The sequence below is a fragment of the Perca fluviatilis genome, chromosome 4 (assembly GCF_010015445.1).
Source record: "Perca fluviatilis chromosome 4, GENO_Pfluv_1.0, whole genome shotgun sequence".
In the NCBI taxonomy this organism is placed as follows: Eukaryota; Metazoa; Chordata; class Actinopteri; order Perciformes; family Percidae; genus Perca; species Perca fluviatilis.
The window spans coordinates 10,522,521-10,536,452 of record NC_053115.1 but is presented as its reverse complement, the minus strand read 5'-3'; the positions used below and the strand labels follow the sequence as shown (position 1 = coordinate 10,536,452).

General features: G+C 43.0%; 2 protein-coding genes across 3 annotated transcripts; one reads left to right on the top strand and one right to left on the bottom strand.

Annotated features, from left to right (window-relative positions):
• Nucleotides 1–102: 102 nt before the first annotated feature.
• tpgs2 (tubulin polyglutamylase complex subunit 2) lies at nt 103–3,927 on the top strand. Its single transcript, XM_039797462.1, is given in 7 exon segments — nt 103–284; nt 411–490; nt 575–662; nt 853–993; nt 1,158–1,271; nt 1,415–1,578; nt 2,654–3,927. Coding segments are annotated over 7 exon segments (882 nt in total). The 5' UTR covers nt 103–208; the 3' UTR covers nt 2,873–3,927.
• Nucleotides 3,928–4,365: 438 nt separating this feature from the next.
• Nucleotides 4,366–8,073, bottom strand: aqp7 (aquaporin 7). Of its 2 annotated transcripts, XM_039797461.1 has the most exons (7): nt 7,833–8,073; nt 7,538–7,695; nt 5,993–6,119; nt 5,757–5,894; nt 5,494–5,612; nt 5,131–5,348; nt 4,366–4,861 (listed from the first exon to the last, which is right to left on the bottom strand). In XM_039797461.1, exons 2-7 carry the CDS (start codon nt 7,673–7,675, stop codon nt 4,654–4,656), a joined length of 948 nt encoding a protein of 315 aa, XP_039653395.1. In that variant the 5' UTR covers nt 7,676–7,695; nt 7,833–8,073; the 3' UTR covers nt 4,366–4,653. The 2 variants fall into 2 exon arrangements, with proteins under 2 accessions (XP_039653395.1, XP_039653394.1); XM_039797460.1 differs by having other exon boundaries at nt 7,538–8,070.
• Between the last annotated feature and the right edge of the window lie 5,859 nt (nt 8,074–13,932).

Below are 13,932 nucleotides of genomic sequence, written 5' to 3'. Positions count from 1 at the left end.
ACTGAGCAGCCAATTGGCTATTTCTTAGGAAGGCGGGTTTCTATTGGCTTAAACATGTGTCAATTTGTCAAAGCTGCATTTGTCGTTTCCGGTGTGTGTGTTGGTGTGTTACCAGCTAAGTTATTTGGAGAGAGGTGACGTTACATGGCAAATAGCTGCAGGGGATACTTTTAGGGGTTTCTGCAAATTTGTGAAGACGATCTTCCAAATGGAAGAGACAAAAGAAAGCTTGATATTTAAAGGTGTTGCTGAGAGACTGACGCTTGGCATTACTCGAATACTCGGTGTGTATCATTGTTTTTGCTCTTAAACTAGCTACTTACGTTAATGTTCAGTTTAGCTAGCAGCAAATATAGTGACGTGTTACTGGACAGTTAATACATTTTATGAATTTGTCCCTGTTGTGCCAGAGAACATGCCTGGTGTGGTCGATGTGCGTTTTGTAGAGAGGGAGCCTGCAGAGAAGAGGAGCCTGCTGTCATGGGAACAGGTGAAAATTGGACTCCTTTTTAAAGACATCAACATTTTGTCTGGTTATACATTGTTATATGAGCCTGCTGTATTTCTTCCTCAGAAAAACACTTGTATTTTGCCAGAGGACCTGCGAGATTTCTATCTGACAACGGATGGATTTACACTAACCTGGAGCGTTAAACTAGACAGTAGGTGACCTCATTAGTTTTATGTTCTGCCTGTAATACCACTTTCACAAAGGTCTTAATTTATTTAAAGGAAATGCTACTATTAAGATTACATGATACAGGGAAATGAAAAAGGCTTGAGCAAGATTTGTGTGAAGGTTTTTCAGCTCCGTGATACAATCATAACCGTGTGGGTGTGTGCCTTTTTTAGGTGAGTGTGTTCCCCTAGGATTGATGATGATTAACAGCGTGGCCAGGCTGTGCCCACTCCTCCAACCAGTATCATTATTCTCTCTACCCAATGCACCATCACTGGCTGACCTGGACTGGGAGGAGAACAGCACAGAAAGTGGTAAACCTCACCTGTCAGATCATGAGGGCTCAACTCAACAATTACAGCATGTCAAGTTTGATTAAGTATTATTGTGTGCTCAGTTGTGCAGAAAGCAGGCTAATGACTGAAAGGTTGATTGAAAAGTAAATATTTATTCAAGACCCATTAATCCTATCTGCCAGGGACAGGGCATTCTCCCGCTGCACCCCACTTTGATTCCCGTTGTCGCATCTTCGAGCTGGATTCCTGTGGTGGGAATGGCAAAGTGTGTCTAGTCTACAAAAACTGCACTCCAGGTGTTTTTTGTTTGTATTTGCAAATTGTGACATTTCTCTGAAAACAATGTTTAAAAAAAAAAAATTATATTTTGAGAAAAATATATTCTCTATGTTAAAATATATGTTGCATCATTTAGTTTGTTGGTCTTTGTATTTTCCAGGTGTGGTAGCCCAGCAGAGTGAAATTTGGTTCCTTGACCGCTCGCTGGGTTGGCATTTACTGACAGCAACCTTCACCTCCTACTATCACCGTATGATCGTATGACCTATCATTTGGCACAACCCCTACCCCCCCACCCCCCACCCCCCCCCCCCCCCCCCCCCAGTCTTTTCGCCAAGGTGTCTAATCACTCTTTCTAAGACCACATGTTGTGGTTTAATATTCTACATTGTATTTGTTTTTCAGTCTTTCAGAATTGAATTGAAAAACCAAACCATGTTCATTAGTCGTTTTCAATTGTGTTGTAGACTAAATGTAATATTAACAACACTTGAAGTAATTGCAGTTGTATAAAATACATTTTATTAATTATGTTTGGTTCACAGTATACTACAATGTTTGCTGATTTAACACTTTAACAAGATGACACAACACTCAGTTTTAAGACACAAAGCATAAAAGTGTTTTACCTCTGTGGTGGAAGTTTCCTTTGCAGCAGGGGGGGAGTTTTTAGAGTTTTAGTAAAATGAAACAAATAAGACAGTCTGAGACTAGAACTAAGTTGGGTTTTTGTATTTTATTAACCAAAGTATATATTTGCAAATAGGAGCAACATGATTTCACAAAAGGCCGCAGCCCAGTGTGGAGTCAGTTTCTCAAATGAGTGAATAGAACACCAGGCTTCTATGCATCTTCAGAGTGACAGCACACACGCACTTGGATTATTATGACGCTACAATTCTTACAGGCAATCTGATACATATGCAGACATCTCGGAACCATCTCCTCCCTGTACGACATTATGTTCCAGAGTGGACGTCTCAGCAGTTAAGCAGAAACTGAGATAAACTGTCTTTCAATATTGTGAGAGAATTAAAGTAGAAATAAAACATAAAAATATAAGGAATTATGCTTAAATGTAATTTTTCCCATTACACCTCAACATTTGAAATAGGACATTTGCAGACTAGTCCTTTCAGTCCTCAAATACTGTTTTCACCTACAGTTTACTTCTATGCATTGTATGCCAAATGTTCCTGGGAATGCAGATTGCAGTGTTGGAACATTTTGGAAAGGAAGTAGTGGGGGGGGGGGGATTCGGTTTTTTTGTAGTTTCCCCACTGTAACACTCAGTTCCTAAAGGACATTGCACAGGTTATTTTGTGTTTTTTTTTTTTTTTTTAAGAATACATAACTATAAACAGCATTGTAAACTATCTACCTATTTTTCCCTCTATAGCAGTGGGCATCGCTGTACCAGCCACTGATTTTCAGCAGTGAACTCAGCTTGGCTGATCCTGCTGGAGATTCCCATCTCAACAAACTGGATCCTACAAAGGCCTTCAAAGGCAAAGCCAAGATACCCATCCCCAAGAAGAAGCAGTCCACACAGTGCAGCTTAGGGAGCACTGCAAAGAGCCAAGGCAGCACAGGAAGACACAGTGGGGGAAAGCGGTGAGAATGTTTCCACCCAAGGAAACATTTCAACCAACTTTACTGTCTACACAACCAACATGGCTTAGAGCAGCTGTCAATTCCATCATTGGCTGGATTAGAGCATATTGTATGAAACTAAGTTTGAAATGCTGCATGTCTAAATAGATTCATAGCCATTGTTTTCCTCAGCTCAACACAGGGATCAAATGGTAACCAGCTGTTGGAGGCAACATGGCATGTAAAAAGGTGCTTTTTAACCTCGTTTATGTGTCAGAGGTTTCACGCAGCAAGAGCAATTGCCGTAACTGTAAAATGACATTATGTTGGCCTGTCATACATTTCAAAACACAAGAAACATCATGCTAATCATCATTTTTTGTTTACCGTTCACTACTCAAGTGTTAGTGGTGGAGAAATGAGGCTTTCTGAAACACTGACGCTTTCCAGCAAACAGAATCACCAATAGATTCATTATTCAAAGCCTCATATAACAGTGTTTTAACTAGTGACACCTAGTGGTAAAAATAACTAAAAGCATCCAATTCATAAAATATGATTATGTGCTTCTGACGCATGACAAATAATCCTGACATAGTAAAAAATTGAACCACTGCTGTAACCAATGAGTACACAGGATGTATTTGTAGTTGTTATCACTAGGCTTGTTTTGCTGTTGTAAATATTAAAATTCTAATGTATCATACAACAATAATATAATGTATACAATTTGAAAAGAAGTGTGAAAATGTCTAAATAACACGCTTATGTGACTAAAACTGAAGGAAACTGGAAGAATGAAAATAATACTGTCGGTTTTAGTTGGACACTTTGAAACTCAGTGATGAACAAATGATCACAGAAAGAAATTGAAAACGATTGACACTGAAAATGTTTGAGCCAATACTGAGCATCAGTGGAAAGTGCTGTATCTGACACCTCCAGAGCTTCAGTTTCAAACATTCCATGACTTCAGAGTGCAATCAAATCTGAACCTTGAAATGTAACCTGTTACATTATCAAAGACTGAAAATAACCATCAAGTTGGGCTTCAGTGATCCAAGTTTCTCACTGGCCATTGCATTGCTGCAGTGCCTCACTGATGCGTTGTCCCTCTGTAAACTTCACAAACGTAAAAACGTGCTAGAGTTTAGGCCTATGATTCTTTGTCTAATGACATCTGCTGTGACGACGGTGATGAGGTTATATTTCAGCATTTCAGAGATAAAAATGTGCTAGCTTTATACATTTAGGGCTCTTGATACCAAAAGTATACAGCTGAGCAGATTTAATTGACAACTTTGGAACTTCTACCCAGTTTATCAAGACACATTTACTATTTTTAGCTTTAGGCTACTGTGAACTGGATTGTTGAATAGATTAATGTGTATATTATCTTTGGTAGTGCTGCTGCTCTTTCAATCTGTGAAAAGCCAACTCTTACTGTTTCTATTTTATTTTCCAAAACATGCATGTTTATTTAAGTGCAATTAATGGAGGCTGTTTTTTTTTCCTGTGTATCTTTGTCATAGTTATAAAATATATTATGTATTTTATAAATGATTGTGTTGGTATTTTATAAATTATGTGTTGCAGTCACTGACAAGTACATAAACTGCAGTTGAGTAGCCTAACTAAGATTGATGATGACAGTAATAAACAGACTCATCATTTCAAAATTGCTTGAGATATTTAAAACCTTATTTGAGCCAGTCCTTCTGTCCATCTAAGCAATTTGTTTTTGGTCTATTTTTTAACCCATGTCATCATGGAATGTTTCAACCGCATATAGATATCCATATAGCTTTACAGGCTAGTTGGGGGCCTCAGACACATATTAGCACAGATGTTTCCCTGTTTCTCCAGAGAGGCAGTCTCCTCCTCCACCAGCCCCCCATCCTGTTCAGAGAGGGGAGCGTGGTGCATTTCCACCAAGACCCTGTACAGCCCCGCACCCAATACTCCTCCAATGGGGGGGGCAACTAGAGGCACCCACCACCACCCATTTCCAGACCTGCACAGATAGAAGACGTTAGAAGACAGATAACTGTGAACTGATGAAAACAATTACAGGGGTAGATAAAAACTAACATTTAAATAAAGATGTGTTTTCATTTGCATTGTTAGAAACAACTACTAAAACCCTCTTAATGTGTGTGGACAAACTACGCAGGTCATCTTATGATTAACAGAGATGTTTTGCCCTCAATTGACCCCTAGCCAAAGTAACATGGGCTACAGCAAATCCTCCTCCCTAAAAGCCAATACATCCTCCCTGTGTACCTGAACACGTCAGCACCCCAGCCTGCTATGGCAGTAAAGACTCTGGGTGCGATGTCTCTGGTGGGGTTGATAGCATAGCCGCTGTTGCTTCCCAGAGAAATGCCAATGAGCAGCACCAGGAGACCCACTGCGACAGGCTCGCTGCCCACTGCAGCCGGTTTGTTCTTCTGGTCAGACAGAGCCATCAAGCACAGCAGCAGCATTGCTGTGCCAAACACCTAGCACAGACACACAAAACAAACATCACATAGATAGCTGTGTGTAAAACAATACAAGAAAGGAAATGGTCAGCGCAGAATGTATCAGATGATTGTGACAAATGGTGACTGAAGCTGTAATCCTTTAATACAGTTTCACGGCTACCTGATCAATGAATCCAGCCAGCAAGGAGAGGTACGGCGCAGGATAGGTGGCAAAAATACCAGCTGTGGCCTTTACACCTGTTACAGTCAGGTTTCCTCCACAATAGTCATATATGGCTTCTGCATATGGAAACAATATTGACCAAACACATAGATGTATGACTGCCAATAGAAATACATAAAATGACATGAGAAGGAGAAGTAAATGTAAACAATTCTATAAGAATATAGGCGTTGAGTGCCAAACATGCAGTGTGCCCTCACCATAATAGACAACATAAATTGTCCCTGCCGCCAGAAATGACCCCAATAGCTGCGCAAAAACATAGAGAGGCAGCATCTTCCACCCCAGGCGGCCAAACGTGCACATTGTGAATGACACTGCTGCATTCATGTGAGCCCCTGATGGAGCAATACAACATGAGAAATCAGATGATAGTGATTTGTGATGACTTTTAATTATTCTCAATAGTAGGGTTTACAAGGGTTAGCCCTCATACCTGAGACCTTCCCTCCAACATGAACCCCCATAGCAACACCCAGGCCAAAACCCAGGTTGATGCTGAGGTACTCGCCGAACACTCCCTGTCCTGTCACTACCTGGGCCACAGACCCTAGGCCAAGCACCTGGACACAAAGATAAGTAATTGTGGACAGGAAAAGTCATAGACAGTTAAAGAAAAGCTAATTACAGGGGAAAACTTCCAGACAATCTAATTTAGGAAAAGCATTCAAGCAAACAGGATAGGTAAGGTAGCAAAACAAATGAAAGCTGCACGCAGCAATGGACAGGCCCTTGCACCTTCTCGCACTCCAGTCGACGCGGCCGTGCATTTGTGCGACCGTATGACACTGTGCAGACAGGTTTAAGACTTTATTTCCTGCATGGAGTGTGTCGCACTGGAAATGGTGTTTTGCAAATGTTGTACCACTTCTTGGTTCATGAGTTATGAAGGGGAGCGTGGCTAATGTATAGGGGCGGGGCTAACCATCACCAATGAGAAAAGAATTATCTACTGCAATGATCTGACTCATCTGACTCATCTGTAAGGTCTTTAAATTGCACAGAAAAAATTAAGTTAATCAGGTTCAATCTGTAGGTGGAGTTCATTAAAGTACAGCACCTTGAAATGGCGGGGGAAAATATGCACATTTAATTCAATACGGCTGACTTCTTGTTGGATTTAGGATACCTCCAAGAGGCTTTTTGTATGTCTGGAGATGTTACATATGCCTACCAATTTTCATTCATCTACGTCAAATTTAAAGTTGAGGGCTTTAATTTAGGGGGCGCTATTGAGTAAGAAGTAAGACCTATAAAAAATATTTTTAAAATGTTCCATACCAGTTCAGATGTGTGTGCAAATTTTTCTAGCACCTTAAGTCCATCAAAAATTAGATTAATAACAATTCCTTCAGGTCCACCTGTCGGTGCTCGGGTCCTAATGATGAATGATGCACCAATTCAGCGTGACAGGCAGCCAGAGTGTAAGTGAAGAATGAGTGTTTTGTTTAGAAATGTTTAACTATGGCACTGTAATGGTAAAATAAACTGAAGTGAACTCTATCATTTAACTTCTAACTCAGTAAAAGAGACTGTGGTTCCAGTGAAAATAAGATGACTAAAATATTCATTCAGGAAACAGGAAATGTGGTTCCTCCTTCGAAAGTCATGTGTATTTAGGTTCAGAGTGAGTTTGTCCAAGTAAAGTTCTATGTATAGGATATATTGTAACAGCTGACACATAACATGTGACTTTTGCAACCCTCTCAGCTGGCCCACTGCCTGACCATTCCTCTAGTAACACTAGATTTCCTGGTTCACCCCCTTGAACCCACCAATCCCCACCCACGACCCCTGCCATGTGACTGAAATGTGCTTTTTTGTGTTTGTGGGAAAGGGGGAATGTTATCAGGGTCAAGAGAATGACATTAACAATTAATGGTACGTGATTGTTGATAAGCATGTTCAAAACAAAGAGAAGAGCTCATGGAAAGTGAAATTGTCACCAGAATCGCACATTATTACAACAAACTTTTCTTACCATCATGACATATGTGCAAAGGGATTCAGCAAGTCCCACACGAACAAGTTCATTCTTTAGCCAAACTTTGGGTTGAGATACGTTGAGTCTTTTTCGCTGAGAGACCCCTAGTTCTACTGACTGCACCAAGTCCTTCATTTCTTCTTCTTCTTCTTCTTCTTTACGCCCTATTCGTTTGGTAGAGTTTATTTCTCTAATTTAGCAAAAATAAAGATAAGGTCTCCCTTGAAGAATCTATGTGGTTCCTTCTCACATGTCACACAGTTTTCCACAAACAAGTCTCCTTCTGGCAATTTTCTGTTTCCTCCTCTAACGTCTCTTCTTTTCCACTCTACTGTCTTGTGTGTGTCTCCCTCTCTTTGGGATTTGTCCACTATTTATAGCCTTAACCCAGCACCCTCCTCCCGGATATGTTCAAACACACACGGTCAGACCCATCCCCCAATAGCTTTGCATTGTCGGATACCAAAAAGGGAAAGCCTACCTGCTGCGCCAAATGAGATGACAATGACAAATGAAATCTTAATCACCCCCAATAATTGACATAAAAAAGGTATGATACATAATATTCAATTCAGCTGTTTCTTCTTGTTGAGTTCTCAGGACACTCAGAACCATCAACGTGCAACAACAGTTGCCTGTTTCTATCTAAAAGTGTTACAATGAGAGTGTCCTGACACATGGGATCCTATGTGGTATGGCAACAGTTCTGCGGCTGACAGGAAGGAACCACACATCAACGCAGCCCCGAAGATCACCAACAGACATCTGTCAGCCCTGGAAGACATCTATAGCTCATCCTGTTGCCTGCGGAAGGCATTCTGCATCTTAGCACCCATCTCATCCCGCCCATCAATTGTTTGTCCTTCTGTACGGTGGCCCCGAAGGGCAAAGAACAAAAAGGAGAAAACACAACAACAAAAGAGAAAACAAAAGAACAATTCACAAAACATAACTTTTCAGAAAACACAAAAGCAAAAGAGATAACACAACAGCAATAGAGAAAGGCTGATAGACAGTGCATTCAATCAGTGACAAAGTCATTGTCCAATACAGAGCTGCCTTTTCCGGTTTGATTCTCACCAAATACTGGTTATACTACAACACTTTTGGAAAAAGCTTTTTGCATAGTGAACCACAGTGAGGTGTTGTGAACGCAACTCTGGTAGTCCAGCAAAACTCCTCCCTTAGTTCCTCCTCCTGCCCAGATGTAGTATAAAAGGCCTCAGCTGGCTCAGTTTAGCCTTTAGCTGGTCCCTGGTAGGGGTGGGCGATATTGGGAATTTTTGTATCGATTCAATACCAAGTAAATACAGGGCTAGTATCGCCGATACCGATACTTTTTACTTGTAAAGTCACGATCATTGAATAATTTTGTGATTTTGCCTTTAGTTAGTTGATTATGATTATGATAAAACACAGGACAAAGATCCTTTCTTCTTTGGGGTTCTCCCTCCTCCTCCTCCTCCCTCAACTTTTTGTTGCAGCTCAGAGTTCTCTCTCGGGTGAACTGCTTTAGGGGCCATCCACACGGAAACGTTTTTTTGTGCAAACGCACATATTTTGCATCGTTTGGGCCGACCGTCCAGACGAATCCTGCAAACGCACTGCCTGAAAACGCACTTTTTTGAAACCTGGTCTCAGGGTGAAAAAATCCGAAAACGGCTCTCGTTTGGCTTCGTATGGATGGTGAATACGGATCCGTTACGATGATGTCATCGCCACACCCCTCTTTTACACCCCTTTCCCAGCGCGCTGACGACCACAACTACGTTAAAGCTAAGCGCGCGACATCCCATCTCCATGGTCAAACCAGCTCACTTCATCTAAATACTGTGTCTCTGCTCCCTTACCCTCCCCTCTGGATTCTACACAAGATATATTGCTAACGTTATGTAGCCAACGTCATTCATGGATCATTGATGTTTGTTTGACTGCCGATGTTAGAGCTTAAGCTAACGCGTACTAACGTTTAGCTTCGCTACTAGCGCGCTGCAATCATGCAAAATAAAAGGCAATCCAACAGCACATTATACAATGTAAACAAAGACGGCAGCCTTTATAAAATGAGCAGTGGTGAAAGTGATTATAGTCCACGGATGTATTAAGAGAACGTTATAATCTAGTCATGTTATGATGGGAAGTGGAAGTGACTATGCTCTTCTTCTCCGTTTTTGGTGAATTTCTGTAGCAGAAACAGCGCCGCCTATAGGCCTGGAATAGGAAGTAGCGTGTTGAGTCATTTACAAGTGGATTCGTTTGGACGCAACTTTTCTTGAAACGAATCCAGGGAAGACGGGTAAAAAAAAGATCGTTTTGGTACGTGTGGACGGGGCATTAATGTGTTTATGCAAATTGGTGGTGTTACCACAGTGGCGAATTACTTTTTTGCACACATCACATGTGGCAGTGTCCGTATCAGCTGGAGTGAATAAACTCCACATAGCGCTTCTCTTTCTTTCCGCCATCATCACGGGCTTCTCCCACTGTTCTCACTCTCCGCTCTCCACCTCTAGCAGAGCAAGGAGGGGGAGGGGGCAGAGCGTGAGAACAGTGAGTGAAGCCCTGGCGGCACACTGTTGGGGACAGTTATTTAGCACTGCCCCCTGGTGGCTGAAATGGGTAATTGCATTGTTAAAAAAAACTAAATTGTGGAATAATTATGTCTGGCATGACCAGATATTTTATAAAAATCTTAAATAACACAAAACTAAATGGTGGTAGGTAATAAATCTGATTTCATATACTGCTTTTGTAAAAAAACATTACCTGGCCGACGATGGGAGCAGCAGGACGTAAAAAACCCGAAAATTACTGTTGCACTGTCTGGACACCTTGCCGTGCCAACGTTGCAATAAAAAGGTTTCTTAAATGCCATGTATATACACTGCTCAAAAAATAAATAAAGGGAACACTAAAATAACACATCCTAGATCTGAATGAAATAAGTTTCTTTACATAGTTGAATGTGCGGGCAACAAAAAAAAAAAAAATCACACAAACATTATCAATGGAAATCAAATTTATCAACCTATGGAGGTCTGGATTTGGAGTCACACTCAAAATTAAAATGGAAAACCACACTACAGGCTGATCCAACTTTGATGTAATGTCCTTAAAACAAGTCAAAATGAGGCTCCGTAGTGTGTGTGTGTGGCCTCCATGTGCCTGTATGACCTCCCTACAACGCCTGGACATGCTTCTGATGAGGTGGCGGATGGTCTCCTGAGGGATCTCCTCCCAGACCTGGACTAAAGCATCCGCCAACTCCTGGACAGTCTGTGGTGCAACTTGGCGTTGGTGCATGGAGCGAGACATGATGTCCCAGATGTGCTCAATTGGATTCAGGTCTGGGAAACGGGCGGGCCAGTCCATAGCATCAATGCCTTCCTCTTGCAGGAACTGCTGACACACTCCAGCCACATGAGGTCTAGCATTGTCTTGCATTTGAGGAACCCAGGGCCAACCGCACCAGCATATGGTCTCACAAGGGGTCTGAGGATCTCATCTCGGTACCTAATAGCAGTCAGGCTACCTCTGGCGAGCACATGGAGGGCTGTCCAGCCCCCCCAAAGAAATGCCACCCCACACCATTACTGACCCACCGCCAAACCGGTCATGCTGGAGGATGTTGCAGGCAGCAGAACGTTCTCCACGGCGTCTCCAGACTCTGTCACGTGCTCAGTGTGAACCTGCTTTCATCGGTGAAGAGCACAGGGTGCCAGTGGTGAATTTGCCAATCTTGGTGTTCTCTGGCAAATGCCAAACGTCCTGCACGGTGTTGGGCTGTAAGCACAACCCCCACCTGTGGACGTCAGGCCCTCATACCACCCTCATGGAGTTTGTTTCTGACCGTTTGAGCAGACACACGCACATTTGTGGCCTGCTGGAGGTCATTTTGCCGGGCTCTGGCAGTGCTCCTCCTGCTCCTCCTCGCACAAAGGCGGAGGTAGTGGTCCTGCTGCTGGGTTGTTGCCCTCCTACAGCCTCCTCCACGTCTCCTGATGTAGGCTACTGGCCTGTCTCCTGGAAGCGCCTCCATTCTCTGGACACTACGCTGACAGACACAGCAAACCTTCTTGCCACAGCTCGCATTGATCTGCCATCCTGGATGAGCTGCACTACCTGAGCCACTTGTGTGGGTCGTAGACTCTGTCTCATGCTACCACTAGAGTGAAAGCACCGTCAGCATTCAAAAGTGACTAAAACATTAGCCAGGAAGCATAGGAACTGAGAAGTGGTTTGTGGTCACCACCTGCAGAACCACTCCTTTATTGGGGGTGTCTTGCTAATTGCCTATAATTTCCACCTGTTGTCTATTCCATTTGCACAACAGCATGTGAAATTTATTGTCAATCAGTGTTGCTTCCTAAGTGGACAGTTTGATTTCCTTGAAGTGTGATTGACTTGAAGTTACATTGTGTTGTTTAAGTGTTCCCTTTATTTTTTTGAGCAGTGTATTTGATGTCATCTTACTAATTGATTGCGGGGTTTGTGTAGATTTGGACTTTTATACATTTATTCCACGTTTAAACGGCGAAGTGGAGAGGCCTTGTTCACCTGTTTGGAGCAGGCTCGTGAATGTGACGTGCGTAGTATAGGCCTTGCTGGATAGCCTACACCGGTCCGGGACTCTCTGTGGATCTATTGATTGCTGTGGATTACTTTTTTTTCGTGTCATTGGATTACTGCAAAATACGGATCTTATTTCTGTCGACCGGTTTGGCAGTTCGCTGAGGTGTCGCGTCGCTCGCTGTGGCCGAGCCAACCCCTTTTTATTGCCTTCCCCTCAGCAAACCCCCGGCCCTACTAGTGCCCTCTTTTGCCGTACGGACGAACGCCAGTTGCCCGTCAGCAGGGCGGATGTTTTGACCTATACTAAAAAGGAGTTGCTTTTGACGCTTCCCTGATTAATTTAGTTTATAGAGACACACACGCTCTCCGTCTAAGGAGAGGCCCTCGCCCGGATCAGGGAACCCAAAGGCGAGACAAGAGGTTAGATACACACTACACCAGACGTCCCCAAAAAACACGGGCTCTTATCCCCTGTATATGACAAGCACTGCCCGAGGGGATTTTTAAAACCAATGATTTTTCTTTAGTACTTACGGTCTCAGCCGTCCTCCCAGGGTCACGGAGGTCCCTTCCTTCTCAAGGACGCCCGCCTTGCCCTTCTTGGTCGCCGGACTAAGAGAGGGGGATGCTCAGAGGCTCTGACCAGGCCGCGCGGATAGGGAAATGCACTCCCACTAGGAGATAACAGGAGGTCTGCGTGTCCAAGTTGATCCCCGCCGGGAGGCAACTCTCCACGGGCGGTTAAAGAGGAGTCGCTAACCCCCGTAAGGGGGGAAACCCTCCCCGCTTGACAGCGGGCAAGACGATCCCAGAGAAAAATAAAGAACTGGCAAAGATTGGCTCCCCTAGTCTAAAATCAGACTCAGGTGATTTTTATTATTTTGTGACAAAAGCAGAAATTAAAAGCAAGTGGTCCTTTACAAAATAAAACTAAAACTAAGAATAAAGATAAAGCCTCCGCTCTAACAGAGGTATTTAAGGCTGCTTCTCTTTTCCTCCTGGCCCTGTCTCTCCCACACTCATAAACGAGCAGGTAATCTCCTTCTTCGATGTCGCAACGAAGAGAGCGTCTGGGTAAAACTAAGAGAGAAGAGCACTTTTTGACCTCTGTTTAACAGAGGTATTCGAAGCCGCTTCTCAGAGATAGTCTTTTTTTTCTTTTTCTTTTCCTCCCTTACACTCAGCGAGCGCAAGGGAACCCCTCTCCGGCTGGGAGAGTGATAATGAATCTTCCCCAAAACACAGAAAGTGCAAGGGTAGATGGAGAAGGCTTCATGGTATCCCGATGCCACGTAAAGCACTCGGTAAAAGAGCCCGAAGGAAGCCCAAAAGGGACCAAAAGGGTAAAAGGGGCCAAAAGGCACCCAAAAGAGGGGCTCACCCGAAAGGGGCCGCTACTCGGCAAAAACACTCATATTTATACACAAAAAAAACATTTTACTCCTCCCAAAGTTATCAAAAGGGACGTACTATATTTACTTCCATATCCTTGTAAGGTAATGTAGGAAACACTTCACAAATTACGTTACAGTAATGAACTTCATGAACTCTACAGCTCGTGTGCTGTGTATGGCCACACATGTGCCTTCAAGACGCACACACACACAGCTGCATGCACCGGTCAAGGCCGCAGCTCCTGCCTGTGCTCTTATCTGTCTAGGTGCTTTCCTACACTTTACTGTTTCTCAAAGAAAAATCTTTCTGTCAAAAAATGAAAAACAGATCAGTATGTAAGCAAAAGACAGATTAATATATGAGCAAAATATATGTTATTTTTTGGGGTTTTCAACACACTCTAAGCAATGATATAGTTTGCTTTT